Consider the following 13,897-nt stretch of genomic DNA (forward strand, 5'->3'; position numbering starts at 1 on the left):
TTTCGAAACTGTTTTTTTTGAATGACAAAATCGAAACGTAGCTCTTTGCTCGCAGTCAAAAAATGTTGCTGTTTGTTTAAGTGATGAATTCGGAACAGAAACTAAAAGAAATAAACTAAGTTTGTTGTTGGTATATTGTGACTTTTCGAAAGCGCTAAGTGGGAAAATGGTGTTGGTTGTTTGTCGGAAGACTACATGAGATACAAAATTACATTCAAGAGATTCATCCACTCAAGTTTGAAAGGCTGTCGTACGGTTGTCGGAGGGTTATTAGTTTTAGCAGAGGATGGTCGATCGGTACAAAAAACATAACACTATTGATCGAAAAATATTGGTAGTAGTAATTATTAACAATTGAATACTTATTTAGAGAGAAATCGCAGCTGTTTAGAAATAATTAGTTTTACCTTTCCTTTATGTTAAATTTATATTCATCATAATATTGGTCTGTCTTTAGGAAAAAGGAGAGAAAAAAGAACCAAATAAGAAACATTTCCTTCTCTTTTCGGGTGGCGACTTCAGAGGAAAGGCGGTTATCTTGTGAGATAATAAGTTAAAATAAACGCAGTAACTATATGAGTGTAAAAAAAGTTACAGTAAATAAATAAAAGAAACAAAAATGCTCATACTAAAAAGTGATGAAACTGTATGTTAAACAAAATAATTATAGCGACGACACAAAACGCACACGACTCACAACTAAAGAGATAAACATGAAACTGAATGGCAACGAAAGGAGATGATTCAATACAACCAAACAGGACAAAATGCTGAAACAAACTAATGTTAGCTGACAGCATACTTACCAACTGCGAACGGTTTTTGAGTGGTTTGATATTTTTTTGGTTTGGTTTGGAAGTATTTTTTTGAGATAAGTGATTTGCGATTGAGGGCAAAAGAAGTTAAATAACAACGAGAATGTAGATAGACGTGAGTGTTAGTAATCAAGAATATTGGTTTCAGTTTAGCAAAACTAATCAGGAACAGAAGAGTAATTGAACGCAATTTTTCACAATAATGCTTTTGATGGTTTTATATATATTTAAGCGAATTGCGGGCTAAACATTTCGACACAGGCTGAAACGCGAAGAATCCAGATGAATATTTTGATAGTAGAACAATGAAGATCTTGCTGTTTGTCGTGTATGGCAAGGATAACGCAATTTGATTGATGTTCAAATAAAAAATTTCTGGTAAATTTAAAACTACTCACATACCTAGCGCGTAGCGGATATAGATAAGCTTAATTTTGCTTAGTCAAAGTTTGTTCAATGTAGTAATGCTAGCTTTAGTCTGCATCTGATTTACGATACACGATAAACACATACAAGATCGTTTACTGATTTCTCTCCCGATGCAGGAAGGCTTACTGGTCAAACATTTCAATAAGATTGATTTGTTTATTGGGGCTTTAACCAAATGGTCACTCGCCCGATTTCTATAAGATTCCTAATATAAAAATAATATGAATTGTGCCAAACTACAGAGACTATAGTTATGATATTTCTAATAACGACAAAAGCCTTGACATTCCGTTGCAGAACTCATCCTTATGCTTTGATAGAGCATCTACTCAGTAGACTTTATATCTGAGGAGACAATTTTTAGGAGCTGTGACCTGGTTGGTGGATTGATGATTGCGGTGCATATCATTAGATTTGAATTACCAGTCCAATTGCCGTCATGACATTCCTTTTGCACAAGCACGTAAAACAACAATGCTTTCATGATCTGCTGCTGTTAAAGGTTTTTACACATTCCTTTTGCCATTTACTATCGGTTGCATCCAGCCAAATATCGAGAAAACCTAGGTGACAACATTTTAAATCTACCGTAATTTCTGTCTCTTCTTTCGTACTCTGAGTTTTTCTTTTGCCCGGATTCTGCTGCGCTCAGTATTCTAAAGAAGATAAGCTCAGCATTGTGATATCCTATCTAAAGCAAGCAAATCTTATCTAAAGCAAGCATGTATTTTATAAAAGACTACCGCGTCTACATGCCCGCCCACAAAGTTGAGATCGACGGTGCGGTCACCGATTCAAATTTGTTTGGCATTGATCTAAAGCAGCACGGGGTTTGCTGTTTCAAGGACTCCTATCTCATCTCATCTTATGATTCAAGAGCCTAACGACTTGTTCAGGGTATCATCCAAACAGTATGTGGAATCGTTGGACTATCTAGGTTAAAGTTCGTGTATAATATTTTTTATTGGGTTTCGCATTAGGTATGCTGAAAAGGGTACCTATCGTGCGAAGAGTCCATCTGATCTATTACCATACTCCGGATACCAACAGAGCCTGGAGAAACTGAAGCGATCCTTTAAAAGACGCTCTAAGCACTCTTTTGTAGTAAAACTGCAGAGTTGCACCATTGATCACGACAAAATACTATGATATTTGGTTCAAGAGTTTGACTCTGACATGACTGACAGTCCATTACTGCACTGAAAAGCTATAGATTGATAAGATTCATTGAGAAAGCTAAAAATTTGCCCGTGAGAGGCCACCAAATAAAACAGCTCGAGGAAGCGCTGATACAAAGCATAAGCAGAAAGCCACTGATATTAGAAATTCGAGATCAAACGAGCTCCGAGCGCTTCCAGGAACACATTTCAACTATAGAGTCAACTTAGTGCAGGACTGGCTTATGTTGGATACCGGTCACTTTGTGTTATTTCGGAACTCCTTTTGGCACCGACGAGACTTCAGCTCTCGCAGAACGACGTGGGGTTGTCTTTTCGATTTTTTTATTCCGTTTATAGAAATTTTTCTTTTTTCAGCCTCGAAAAATCTGTAGAAAAATTTCAAACCCTATGTGCGGGTTTGGGAATCGAACTCAGGTGAGCTGCGTACAAGGCAATCGATTTACCAACTACGCTATGCCCGCCATGCTTTAAGGAGGCAGTCTGCTTTACAGTCCTTGAACGTGATCTATTCCATTTATATTTTGAAATAGAGAAAACAAGCGATAAAGTATGCAATAATTTTCGCTATTTTTCGTTATTTATTTATTATATCACTCTTGGTTCTGCGAACCTTTGGTGTTATCGTTTACTTTTTTTCCAGTACCCCTTTCGAACAATGATTTAGTATTTACCTGGAATTGGCACCCTGAACCCAATTTTCTCTATCATTATTTCAGAGAGCGAGTAAAGGCGTTATAGCCTTGGCTCATTAGCCAGGACCTTGAGACCAAAGAAGTGACATTAACCCTCTTAACGAAGTCACTCCCAACGATTTTACCCAATCCCCATCAAATTGAAACGGTCGGTACGGTTGTTCAGGTTTCTTCCTTATTCTAAGTTCAACATAATTCGTTGATTAAATCATTCATTAAATGAATAGTTTGATTGCCGTACAATTTTGAATCATCTTCATTTTGTACGCTGCACAGTTAGCCTGGCCGCTTTAATGATTGTGTCACATACCATATGTACCACAAACATTAATATTGACAGGACAAATTGTAGGCGAATGTCTGCCATTTTCCAGGATCCCTACATGTATTGGCTGTGTTTGTGTGGACTAGATTAGACTAGTACCTGGATTTGGCACCCTTATTTTGACTTATTTTATGACTTAGTCCAATAATTTTATGAAACAGTTTAGATTTCTACGCCCCCAAGGGCCGGCACCCTTGGCGGGGACCAACCTGGCCAACCGCACACTACGGGTCTACGCATAATTGTCCTATAGTCTATGGAATTCCCTTATCCGATTTCGGTAATACGCAAAAGAGTTTGAAGTATTGGTTATTTAACAATTAATTGGTTAAAAATAGTGCTGCATTCTTTTTTCTCGACCAGTAGTAGAATGGTGTTTTTTTAACTTTATTCAATACAATTCAGTATCTGTAAAACTTCAAGACATAAAAAATTGGTTTTCATCTTTCAATCGAGCCCTAAAGTACAATAATCGATGGGAGTATAAAACAACTCTTAGTTTTGAGACTTTTTGTATGAAAACTTCTGTTTTACAATGAAACTAGTTCAAATTTTGCCCGCCAGATGCCAGTTTAGACATTCGAACATTACAAAAAGTGAGATTTTGGCGGACAATTTCATTGTCTACAACTTAATTTAAAATTATAAATCGTTCTAAAATCATCCTGGAAGTTATTGAAATTTCATCATAGACAAACATACGTAACACACGAGATTAATTTTCATCGCCCCCAGAAAAAACAGTCGATTTAAATCATGAAAAATGCGCCTGTAAGACCGTGCGTGGCGCTAGTGAAGCAATTTTGACACATAGCCATAATGCGTCACTTTGTTTTTGTACAGCACACACTTAAAAACCAAGATGAAGGAAAAGAAAGGTGGAAACATTCGTTACTTTCGAGTGTATTAGTTTTATACACGGAAAATGCAACATGGCGTCCGCGACCCTGGAGATAAACTTAACCCATTATTGCCCAACCTACTATATATAGTAGGTGCTAAGAAGAACTCCTATTACTAAAATAATAACGCAGACCAGGCATTATCAATGTGTTAATATTGTTCATATACTCTTGCAGAATACGTTTAGAGAAGTTAGAGTGGTTAAACTGGTGTTTATGTTTTGTGTTCAATCAATTTTTCCTTAAGGGGTTACACATTTTTGTCAGGATGAAAAAAATCGATTTTTTGCAAATTAGATATTCTGAAACTACATACGCTGAGGAAAATTTTGTCAAAATTTCATTAAGATCGGAATACTACATCTTGAGTTACAGCTATTCATAGACCGCTACCCATCGACCACTAGTAGGCGGCGCGTAGTGTTTGATACGCTAGACCGTTGACTCGCTTCACCGACAGTAAAACTCGATTATCTCGGAGTTGTATTTTGTTGAAAAGTTCATTCGCGGCGAACACGATATCTCAAGAACCAATTAATCGATCAATCTGAAATTTTCACTGGTTGTTCCTTATTATATCAGCTACTTTGGGTACAGAAATAATTATACTGAAATGACCACATCAATTTTTTCCGATCGGAAAACTCAATTTGTGATGCGCGTGAAAAATAAGTTGGGCAATAATGGGTTAAAGATCCGAACGAGCATTCTAATTCGTCGGCGCACGATGAAAAGAGAGTAAAGGCCGAGTTTCACCTAGCATCTTCCGATTCGAACACTTAGGGACACTTTTTATTTCCAAGTTACCGATAAAAAACAATTATGACCGAACCGAAACAAAACCTCTAGCCACAGAAAAGTCAACTGCATCATTTGTTTATGTTTTTCTTCTTCATATCCTTTATCGGCTTTATCGAAGAAAAATGACAACTGTACTTATACTTAGAAAAATGTAGCGACCTGTACCGTCTTGCCCGAAAACGTTACCACCATTTTCATCTTATGCAAACCAAAACAAACAAAGGGGTCCGGACACGTGAAATAATTTCCTATCGAGGTGCCCAAGGGAGAAATTGCTCAAAATAATTTCATAGTTTCCCGCACGATGCCGATCGGTGAACAAATACATTTCATGATCTTGCCAATTGAACTGGTTCGGGCTATCGAAATTAACCGGATGTATGCAATGGATTCGAATTTGTCGATCTCCGGAACTGATGGAGAAATTCAACGTTGGCTGAGTGCAAGAGCTACGAAAACTGAAGATACACTCAGACCATATTCAATCCAGATATATTTAATGATCCGTTGCAACCCAACAGGGGGTAATACATCAAGTCGTGGAATTATTATGAGTGTACGTATTTAGGTTGCGTCAAGATGCAGTTCCGTATGAGACCAACACATCGAGCATACTTTGCACTCAAGATAGAAGCAAAGCTTTCGTTAAAAGGGAAAGTAGTGTCATGGACTCGTATGCAGAATCATTAGAATTAGAATTTAGAATTTGATAAAATTGAATTCTCCTATAACCTACAGGATGAGCTTTCACCAAAGCAAAAAGTGAAAAATGAAATCAATGATGCGAATGTGATTCATTTTGATATTGGCAAGGAAATTCTAGGGGTTGTGTCTTCGCGACCTTGATCCAATGATGACCTCGATATCACAGCCGACGCTTTAAAAATAGGCTACATAGCCTTGTTCTTATAAGAAATAAAAGTAAACCCCAGCCTGGAAACTAAAATGAAGAATAGGCACCTGATATATCCGGGATTCTAAAAGAGCGACGGAAAAGAAGAGTTTTTAAACAAAAAATCTATGATTCGACCAATAAAAGACAAGAATTGATTTCTTCACACGAAAAGTAAAACAATTTTGGCGTTGCTTAATTTCCCGTAACAATAAATGATTTTGTTGAGTTTTAATAAGGTAGCCGTAGCTCTGCATTCTTTAAATTGGCCAATTGCAATCATCCCATGGAAAATTGAAGTACGTGACATAGGCGATTCTTTTTTTCGTTATTCAAATTTAACAACTGCAGTAATGCTCCCACCTTTTATTTATCATCTTGCATTTGACAGCGGTGTGGGCATTGTTACCAGGACCTCGTTTTAAAAATATATTTGTCATGGTTGCCAGAATCACATTTTGTGCAATGTGTTCAAGAGTTGTGGCTAGTATATCTGAGCGACGACTTTTTTTAATTTTCTTCAAACTGTTACGTCTGTTTGTCTGTGGTTTTATCGAAGTTTCTAGTGGTTAAGAAGTCGACTTACACCAACTTCTTCATTTATGAAAAAACAGTTGGTTTAGTTGAATAGTATTCTCAGAAGAATTTGAATGCGTTCGAAACCCCAGCTTTAAGCGGAAAAACCATGATTTCGCTTTTTTTTTTATTCCACATTCATTTTATTTTATGAAAAAGGAAATATAGAAAATTGTAAAAAAAATATTACTACTCTTTTCTCTAAGATACTGGGTACTACAGCAAAAAGAAATAGTGTTTTCTATCGTATATTCGTTTTTCATTTTTCATTTCTTCGCTCATTCTATAAAGTAACCAATGTAATCCTAAAATAATCCCCCTTTGCCCTTCCCCTTGTAAAAAATAATTCGCTCAAATTTCAATCTTTGTACTAGTACAAACTCGATTTGTCATTTAGTCATTACAGTATATGACAGATTGCATTGCAAGATTTTGTTGATAATCTTTATTGAGTATTGTTAATTGAAAAAAAAATATGGGCAGAGATAAAAACTTTTTCAATTTTAGTTTCAAGTTTGTTAGCCTTTGTAATAGATTCGAAGACTATCGTAAATGTGAAGATATAGCTGCAAGGTTTCTCTTTTACTCACACACATAACGAACAAATTTTATATAATCTTGGAAAAAGTCGTCATAGGCAACTGTGATAACTCTCTTTATAAAGAAATTCCGGAATCATTATTCGCCGAAGCCGAATCATAACAGTAAACAAAAAAGAGAATTTGTGTCCCACTGAGAAGTCCAAAATATTCAACAAGAGTCCAATGGACGTCCTTCATTGGATAATTTTGAAACTAACCGTTCTTAGGGGGTAGTGTGCTTAACGAGTAACGGTTCATTCGAAATTTCTCCTTCAAGTATGTTTCGACAAATAAATGTTACACTCTTATATTGGAGTACGCAAAAACTTGTTAATGAAATTCATGGATGTATGGTCCAGCGCGAAGTTTTCTTGTTCGTTTACTACTGTGATTCGTGTTCGACGGGCAATGATCACGAAATTTCTCAGGAAGACAGTTGGTCTTGAGGTCTAACGCAAAGAAGGTGACGGTGTTTTGGATTAAACTTCGATCAGAAGTAAACTACATCAGTATTGGTATTCAGTTGAATTGGACAGAAGTTACAGGTAGGAACGGTAATAATCAACTAAGAAATTTATATATTGCATTTGATTTGAATTACCTTTCTTTCTTGTTTTTCTTCGACTTCTTTTTCTTCTCCTTTTTGCGCTCAAGGCTGGATGATCTGTTGAAAAGAAGATCAGTATCACTATTTCTGCAAACTTGAACTCCACAGTAGTAGGCATTTTACAAGTTAACTATCACTTCAAGTAACTCTGGAGAAAATTTATAATGAGACGTAACTTACATTGAGAGACTCTCTTTGTTTACTTTCTCTTTCGATTATTACTATAAGAATATTATGCAGAGTTGAGTAGTAAATGTTGAAACGACCGAGTTCAATGATTTTCGCAATTTCCACAATTTCGACAATGGAAATGATGAAGTAAGCGAAACACATCAGATCCATCCAACGAATTGTTGCCCAGCAAACAAACAAGCCCTGCCTGGAAAATATTTTGCAACAAGAACTTTCAAGGTTCTAACGCAAATCTTTACTTTTTATATTAGTTTATTTAACATGATTCAATGGGGTAACTTGACTGAGTCGCGGGTATTTTATGTTATATACAATGCGAAAAAAAACAAAATAAAGCAACTAAATTCAATTGCTGTCTATCAGGTCCAGTTGACGTAGTTTGCTGCTGCGTGTTGACAACCGTTTACTTGGCGGTTAATCATTAGCTGCGTTGTCCACTACAACTTAATATTCACGGTCTGATGAGCTTGTTTGTTTTTTTTTTGTTTTTGCCAGCCACGGTGTGTATCCCTCTTCTTCAGCATTTGTTTTTGCGGTGGCGTTATTGACTGTTAGCAGGGATGGAATGCATCTCACCTTGGGTGCGAATATTTCGAGGTATTGTTGAATGGCGGAAATGAAAGTGTATCTAGGAACAGGATAAGCATTGAAAATGACGGACAAGCTAACACTAGACGAGCTGCTGGAAAGGACGAGATTGAACTTCTCAAACACGGTAGTGAGCAGCTGCACCAAACAATCCACCGCATTATTCTAAGAATATGGGCAGACGAAGAATTGCCAGCTAGTTCACTGGATGGACTCATTTGCCCCATCCACAAGAAAGGACTCCAGTATGTAGTGCGCTAATTACAGGGGGATATCTCTCCTGAATTCGGCGTACAAAATCCTTCGTCGGCGAATATCAGGTTGGTTTTCGTGAGGGCCGATTAACGACGGATCACATGTTCAGCCTGCGGATGATCCTAGACAAATTCCGGAAGTACAACTTGCAGACCCACTATCTGTTGATTGATTTTAAGGCGGCGTACGACTCAGTGAAAAGAAATGAGCTGTGGCAGATTATGTCAAAACATGGTTTTCCGGCGATACTTGGCGATACGTGCGACGTTGAATGGTTCAAAATCAAGTATTCGGATTGCAGATGAGATCTCAACCTCATTTGTGACCGTAGATGAACTGAAGCAAGGCGATGCACTTTCAAATTTGCTCTTTCATATTGCTCTTGAAGGAGCTATCAGGAGAGCTGACGTGCAAAGGAACGGAACTCTCATCACAAGGTCGCATATACTCCTCGGTTTTGCGGACGATATTGATGTAATTGGAATCGATCGTAGAGCAGTGGAAGAGGCCTTCGTGCTTTTTAAGAGGGAGACAGCGCGGATAGTCATTAGCTCAGCCAAGGCAAAGTACATGGTCGCAGCTAAAGATATGTCTAGTGGTGTTGGTTCCGAGGTAGTGCTTGATGGTAAAGTGTTTGAAGTGGTCGAAGAATTCGTTTATCTTGATAGATTGAGACTTGCGACAACGAAGTTTCCTGTGAGGTAAAAACAAAAAGGTACGGTCTACGTAACCAGCTTAGGTCCCGTAACCTGCTAACGTCAATAAAATTCGTCTTATACAAGACACTGATGCTCCCTGTCGCTCTTTATGGCCTGGATGCTGAGGGAGGCAGATAGGAGAGCATTAAGAGTCTTCGAGCGTAAAGTGCTACGGACAATCCTCGGCGGTATATGCGAAAATGGAGTGTGGCGCAGAATAATGAGTTGTACCACGTATACAAAACAGCGGATATTGTTAAACAGATGAAATACGGCAGACTGCAATGGGCTGCTCATGTGGTACGAATGTCGGAAGAAAGAATTGCAAAAATGATACTCAGCAGGGAGCCAAGAAGAGGACGCCTCCTTCGTGGGAGGCCACGAACACGTAGACTATACGCAGTGGAAGAGGGCGTGAGATCCCTGAGCGTGCAGGGAAACTGGAAGGAAGCCGCCCAAGACCGACAAAGCTGTACGATACGCCTGGCATTGGCGAGATGACGCTGTAGCCAACAAGGTATCAATGTGTGTATATGTATATGTAAGAGTGCAACACTTTACTCAATTATCTAAAGTAGTTTTTGAGAGAAAAAGTATTACTTGATCTTGCAATAAAGTTAATGATTTAATAACTTAAACAAAAATGAGTTATATCGAGATATCCATAACAGAAGCTACATACGTCCCCCAATAAAAAAATATTTCATGACTATGGGTAATTTTGTGAAATTTTCGAGGCTCACTCGGGGGCTTTAGGGATCATTCATAAATTACGTAACGCAAAAATTGCCCAAAATTGACTCCCCCATGTAACAACTTGTCACAAGTTTCTCTATCCCCCTCCCCTATTACGTAACAAATTCCTCGAATTTTTTTTTGTTCAGTAAAAACATGTTACGTAACGATCTAGCTTACTCCCTCTCCCCCATATGTCACAACATATCACAACTTCTCGTACCCTCTCCCCCTCCTAAACGCGTTACGTAATTTATGAATGGTCCATTATTCCAACACAAAAAATAATAACAATCGCCATGTTCAAGTTTTCACATTTTGACTAATCTAAATATTCAATGCCTTATTTGCTAAGTAAAGTTTGTTTCGCGGTGAATCATTAAAATTTCTCGAACCTAAAAATATAAGCGGCACAATCCATTAAGAAGCCAATCGTGTGTGATAAGGTATGCGCACAGCAAAATTTAGCCATAGTTTATTAGCCACATCTTTTTAATTTGTCGAATTAAAGATGTAACCAACACCAGTAACGAAATGTCATAGTGTGTGCGCACGTTTTGACATACAGCTTGTTTACACACAAATGTGTAAAATCTGCTTTTGTCGCATCAATCCATAGCTAAATTAACCGGAATTCTTCGTTCGACAGTGAGTAGTATTTTGGAATGCATCCGCGTTCGGTTAACTGCTGTCAACTTCAAATCGCAGCGGAATGCAGTGTTTAGGATGATTAAGCGAAACCCGAAACTTTGCATCCTAAATGTTTCTAAAAAAGTCAAAATGTGGTATTCTTTAGTTCAGAAAGTGAAAAATTCGACTGGACACAAGTCGTTCAAGACAATGAAAACCCCCAACAGGAAGCAGAAGCAGGAAACCAGATCCAAAACACGACCACAAAAGCTGTACGACAAATTACTGATAAAATTCGACTGCGTCTGTTTTAACGTTTGTTTTATCATCCATACATAAACGTTAAAACAGACTTGCTGGTCTAGAATAATATACCGCATTACAATGCGGGAAGGTCGATGATTATTTCAGAGTCAAAAATTTATCAAAGTGATTTTAAGAAGTGCATGGTTTGGCAGGCTGTATGCAGTTGTGGTTTGACGAGCATAATCGTTAGACCTACAGGTACGGTTAAGCAAATTTACGTCGAAGAGTATCTGCAAAAACGGCTACTACCATTTATCTAGAATTTCCGCCAACAAATGTTTGTACCGACGGTTTGGTGAACTTTAGGTCTAGTCGATTAAATTTTTCTTGCCACTTCTGGTAGGACGAAGGCATGAGTATACAAGTTGGTGCTAGTTACTGAGGAGATGAATTCGAAACACAGAAATCCAACTTAATTTAAGTCAGGTTTTGTGCCCCAATTGCACAAATTGATTTAACTAAACTTTTCCCTTTTAGGAATAAACATTGCGTACTTTTTTGGGGTTTTAGTGGGTTGGCTTTAGCTCTTAAACCCAATATAGGATTGATTTGAAAACTTTTTTCAATTCATTTAAACTTTTACTTGTGACGACAAATACAAGTCTAAATGCATGAAAACGAGTGAAAATGATGTGATAGTTGAAGTAAAAAGTTTTCAAATTAGTGCTACGGAAAACACCTGAATACATTATAAACGAGTACTCACGCATCACGATTCTTTTTCTTGTGTTTCTTTTTCTCATCTCTCCGCCCAGCGTTGTCATCATCGTCATCATCTCGTCTACGTCTATCCATTTCATCATCCCCGTCTCGATCGGTGTCATCGCGTGTTCCTCGCTTCCGGTGATGACCTTTACCATTGGCCTCGACCGTCGCCGACGAACCGACGCTTTGCTTCTCCGGCGATGGAGTCCTCACAAGCGCATACCGCTTTCGGGATGCTTTCTCCGTCTCACGGGATCGCTCCTTCTCGGCGAGTTCCTTTTGCAGCGCATCCGCCTTAGCCAGGTCTTCCTTTGCCTTCCGGTCCTGGTCGAAGCTGGTACCCTCGACGAAGTACTCCGAGATGCCGAACGCTTCCCGCAGCTTGGCGTTCTTCTCCTGCTGGGCCTGAGCGATGTGGTGCGTTTCTCGGACACTGTGGAAGAGACGGATACAAGAAGTGAAGAATTAAATATTTCCAATGCAACTAAATTGTTTATGTCGTTTGTTTTTATAAAGAAAAAAGTTTCGCATTTAAAATTAGACTTTTTTCTGAGAGAGCGATCGTGGCTTGGTCTTTCAGTACTGCCAGTGACGTGTCAATTAGTTTTTAATTAATTCGATGTCCTGTACGATTTGAAAACGAATAATTTTCTAAGTAATTCTGGTGACAAGAGGTGTATCTACCAATAATTTGTAGGCGGAGTTTCTGACTGTGAAATAAATTGTTTAAATGAGACTAAGAGAAAGGGTTTCAACCACGGAAGTAGAGCAAACTATTCCACTAGATGCCCTTATGCGAGCCCTTTGTAATGTCATAACTGAGCACTTTAAAAGTGCTGTGCTGCAAGTAATGACGGAATTTCAGTACAATACCCCCTATTTTGTTACCTATAAATGCAGACAAATTGATACCAATTTATAGCCGCCAGTGCAGGTCTAGAGCAAGAACCTTCGTATTTACATATTAAGCCACGACCTATTTCCTGGACTGACTAGCCGAATGAATGCATTTTAAATAGAAACGTAGTGCACCAACACGGATGGTTAAGGTAAACCCTTCTGAAAGTCTGTCTGTCTATCAGGCAGTCTGTTTTAAATCGCCAGGTCGATGAATATCTCGTGTGGGGCCTGCATAAATCACGCGATACATACGCTGTTTCGCCGATGTGACTAGGAAAAAACAATAAGTTGACACTACCGATGTACGTATGTGTTTCCTCAAATCGTAATTTTATTAGTCAAAAGAAAGAATTATAAAATGAAAATAAGATTTACAGCTTAGATATAAATAATGTTGATCTTGTTCATAGTAGTAGGAAAACTTTTACAAGAGTAAACACCTGCACACCTTTTATTGTTCAAACTAGAAACAATTCTCCTGAGCCTGCCATATACGAGCGCCAAAGATCATCAACTCAAAATGAGCTTCTTTTCTTGCGGGACATCACGCTTGACAAAAGTTTTGATCAGGAACACAAATTGTGTCTCCGTTTTTTGGAGCTAGCGTCAATCTGGCGCTAGCTTAGTCCTGTCACTAAGTTAGTGTCGGATTCTGATGAGACGAAGTCGAAACACAAATTCCATATCGAATTTAATGAGTTTTACGTTTGTTTTTAATGTTATATGGCATAAAATTTCATGAACCAGTAATTCTACTACAGATTAATTTTGTTGAAGTGCTAACAAGTCTAATTACATAGCATTACTTCAACATTTTCATTTACAATTAAAAGTGGTCACCTAATTATTCTCCACACACTTCTGCACGAACCATTTTCAATTGACTTTTTTCCCGTTACACCTTACGTCACTAATTGTAAACGAGAATCGAGTATGATCCAAACGGTCCGTTGGTCTCCCAGTTACGGCAACATCATAGTAGTATGTTATCCCCGCGGAAATCTTCTGCAACGTTTAAATATGTACATGGAAAACACATTAATCTATCCTCTGTCACATTCCGTTGACAAATCGTGTGAAACGTGGC

The 13,897-nt window shown here is 38.1% G+C and overlaps 1 protein-coding gene across 5 annotated transcripts in view; it reads right to left on the reverse strand.

The window, feature by feature from the left end:
* The window catches only part of LOC131690957 (serine/arginine repetitive matrix protein 2), an 83,147-nt gene that overhangs the window by 17,486 nt on the left and 51,764 nt on the right, over positions 1 to 13,897 (reverse strand). For 3 of the 5 annotated variants that reach the window (XM_058977057.1, XM_058977055.1, XM_058977054.1), the window contains 2 exons: positions 11,912 to 12,343; positions 7,796 to 7,858 (listed from right to left, as the gene is read on the reverse strand). In XM_058977057.1, coding sequence (XP_058833040.1) covers positions 7,796 to 7,858; positions 11,912 to 12,343 — 495 coding nt within the window. Of the gene's footprint in view, positions 1 to 407; positions 7,774 to 7,795; positions 7,859 to 11,911; positions 12,344 to 13,897 lie in introns of those variants that run through there. The other 2 variants (XM_058977056.1, XM_058977058.1) reach the window with 2 other exon arrangements.

This window comes from Topomyia yanbarensis, chromosome 3, assembly GCF_030247195.1.
Source record: "Topomyia yanbarensis strain Yona2022 chromosome 3, ASM3024719v1, whole genome shotgun sequence".
Lineage (NCBI taxonomy): Eukaryota > Metazoa > Arthropoda > Insecta > Diptera > Culicidae > Topomyia > Topomyia yanbarensis.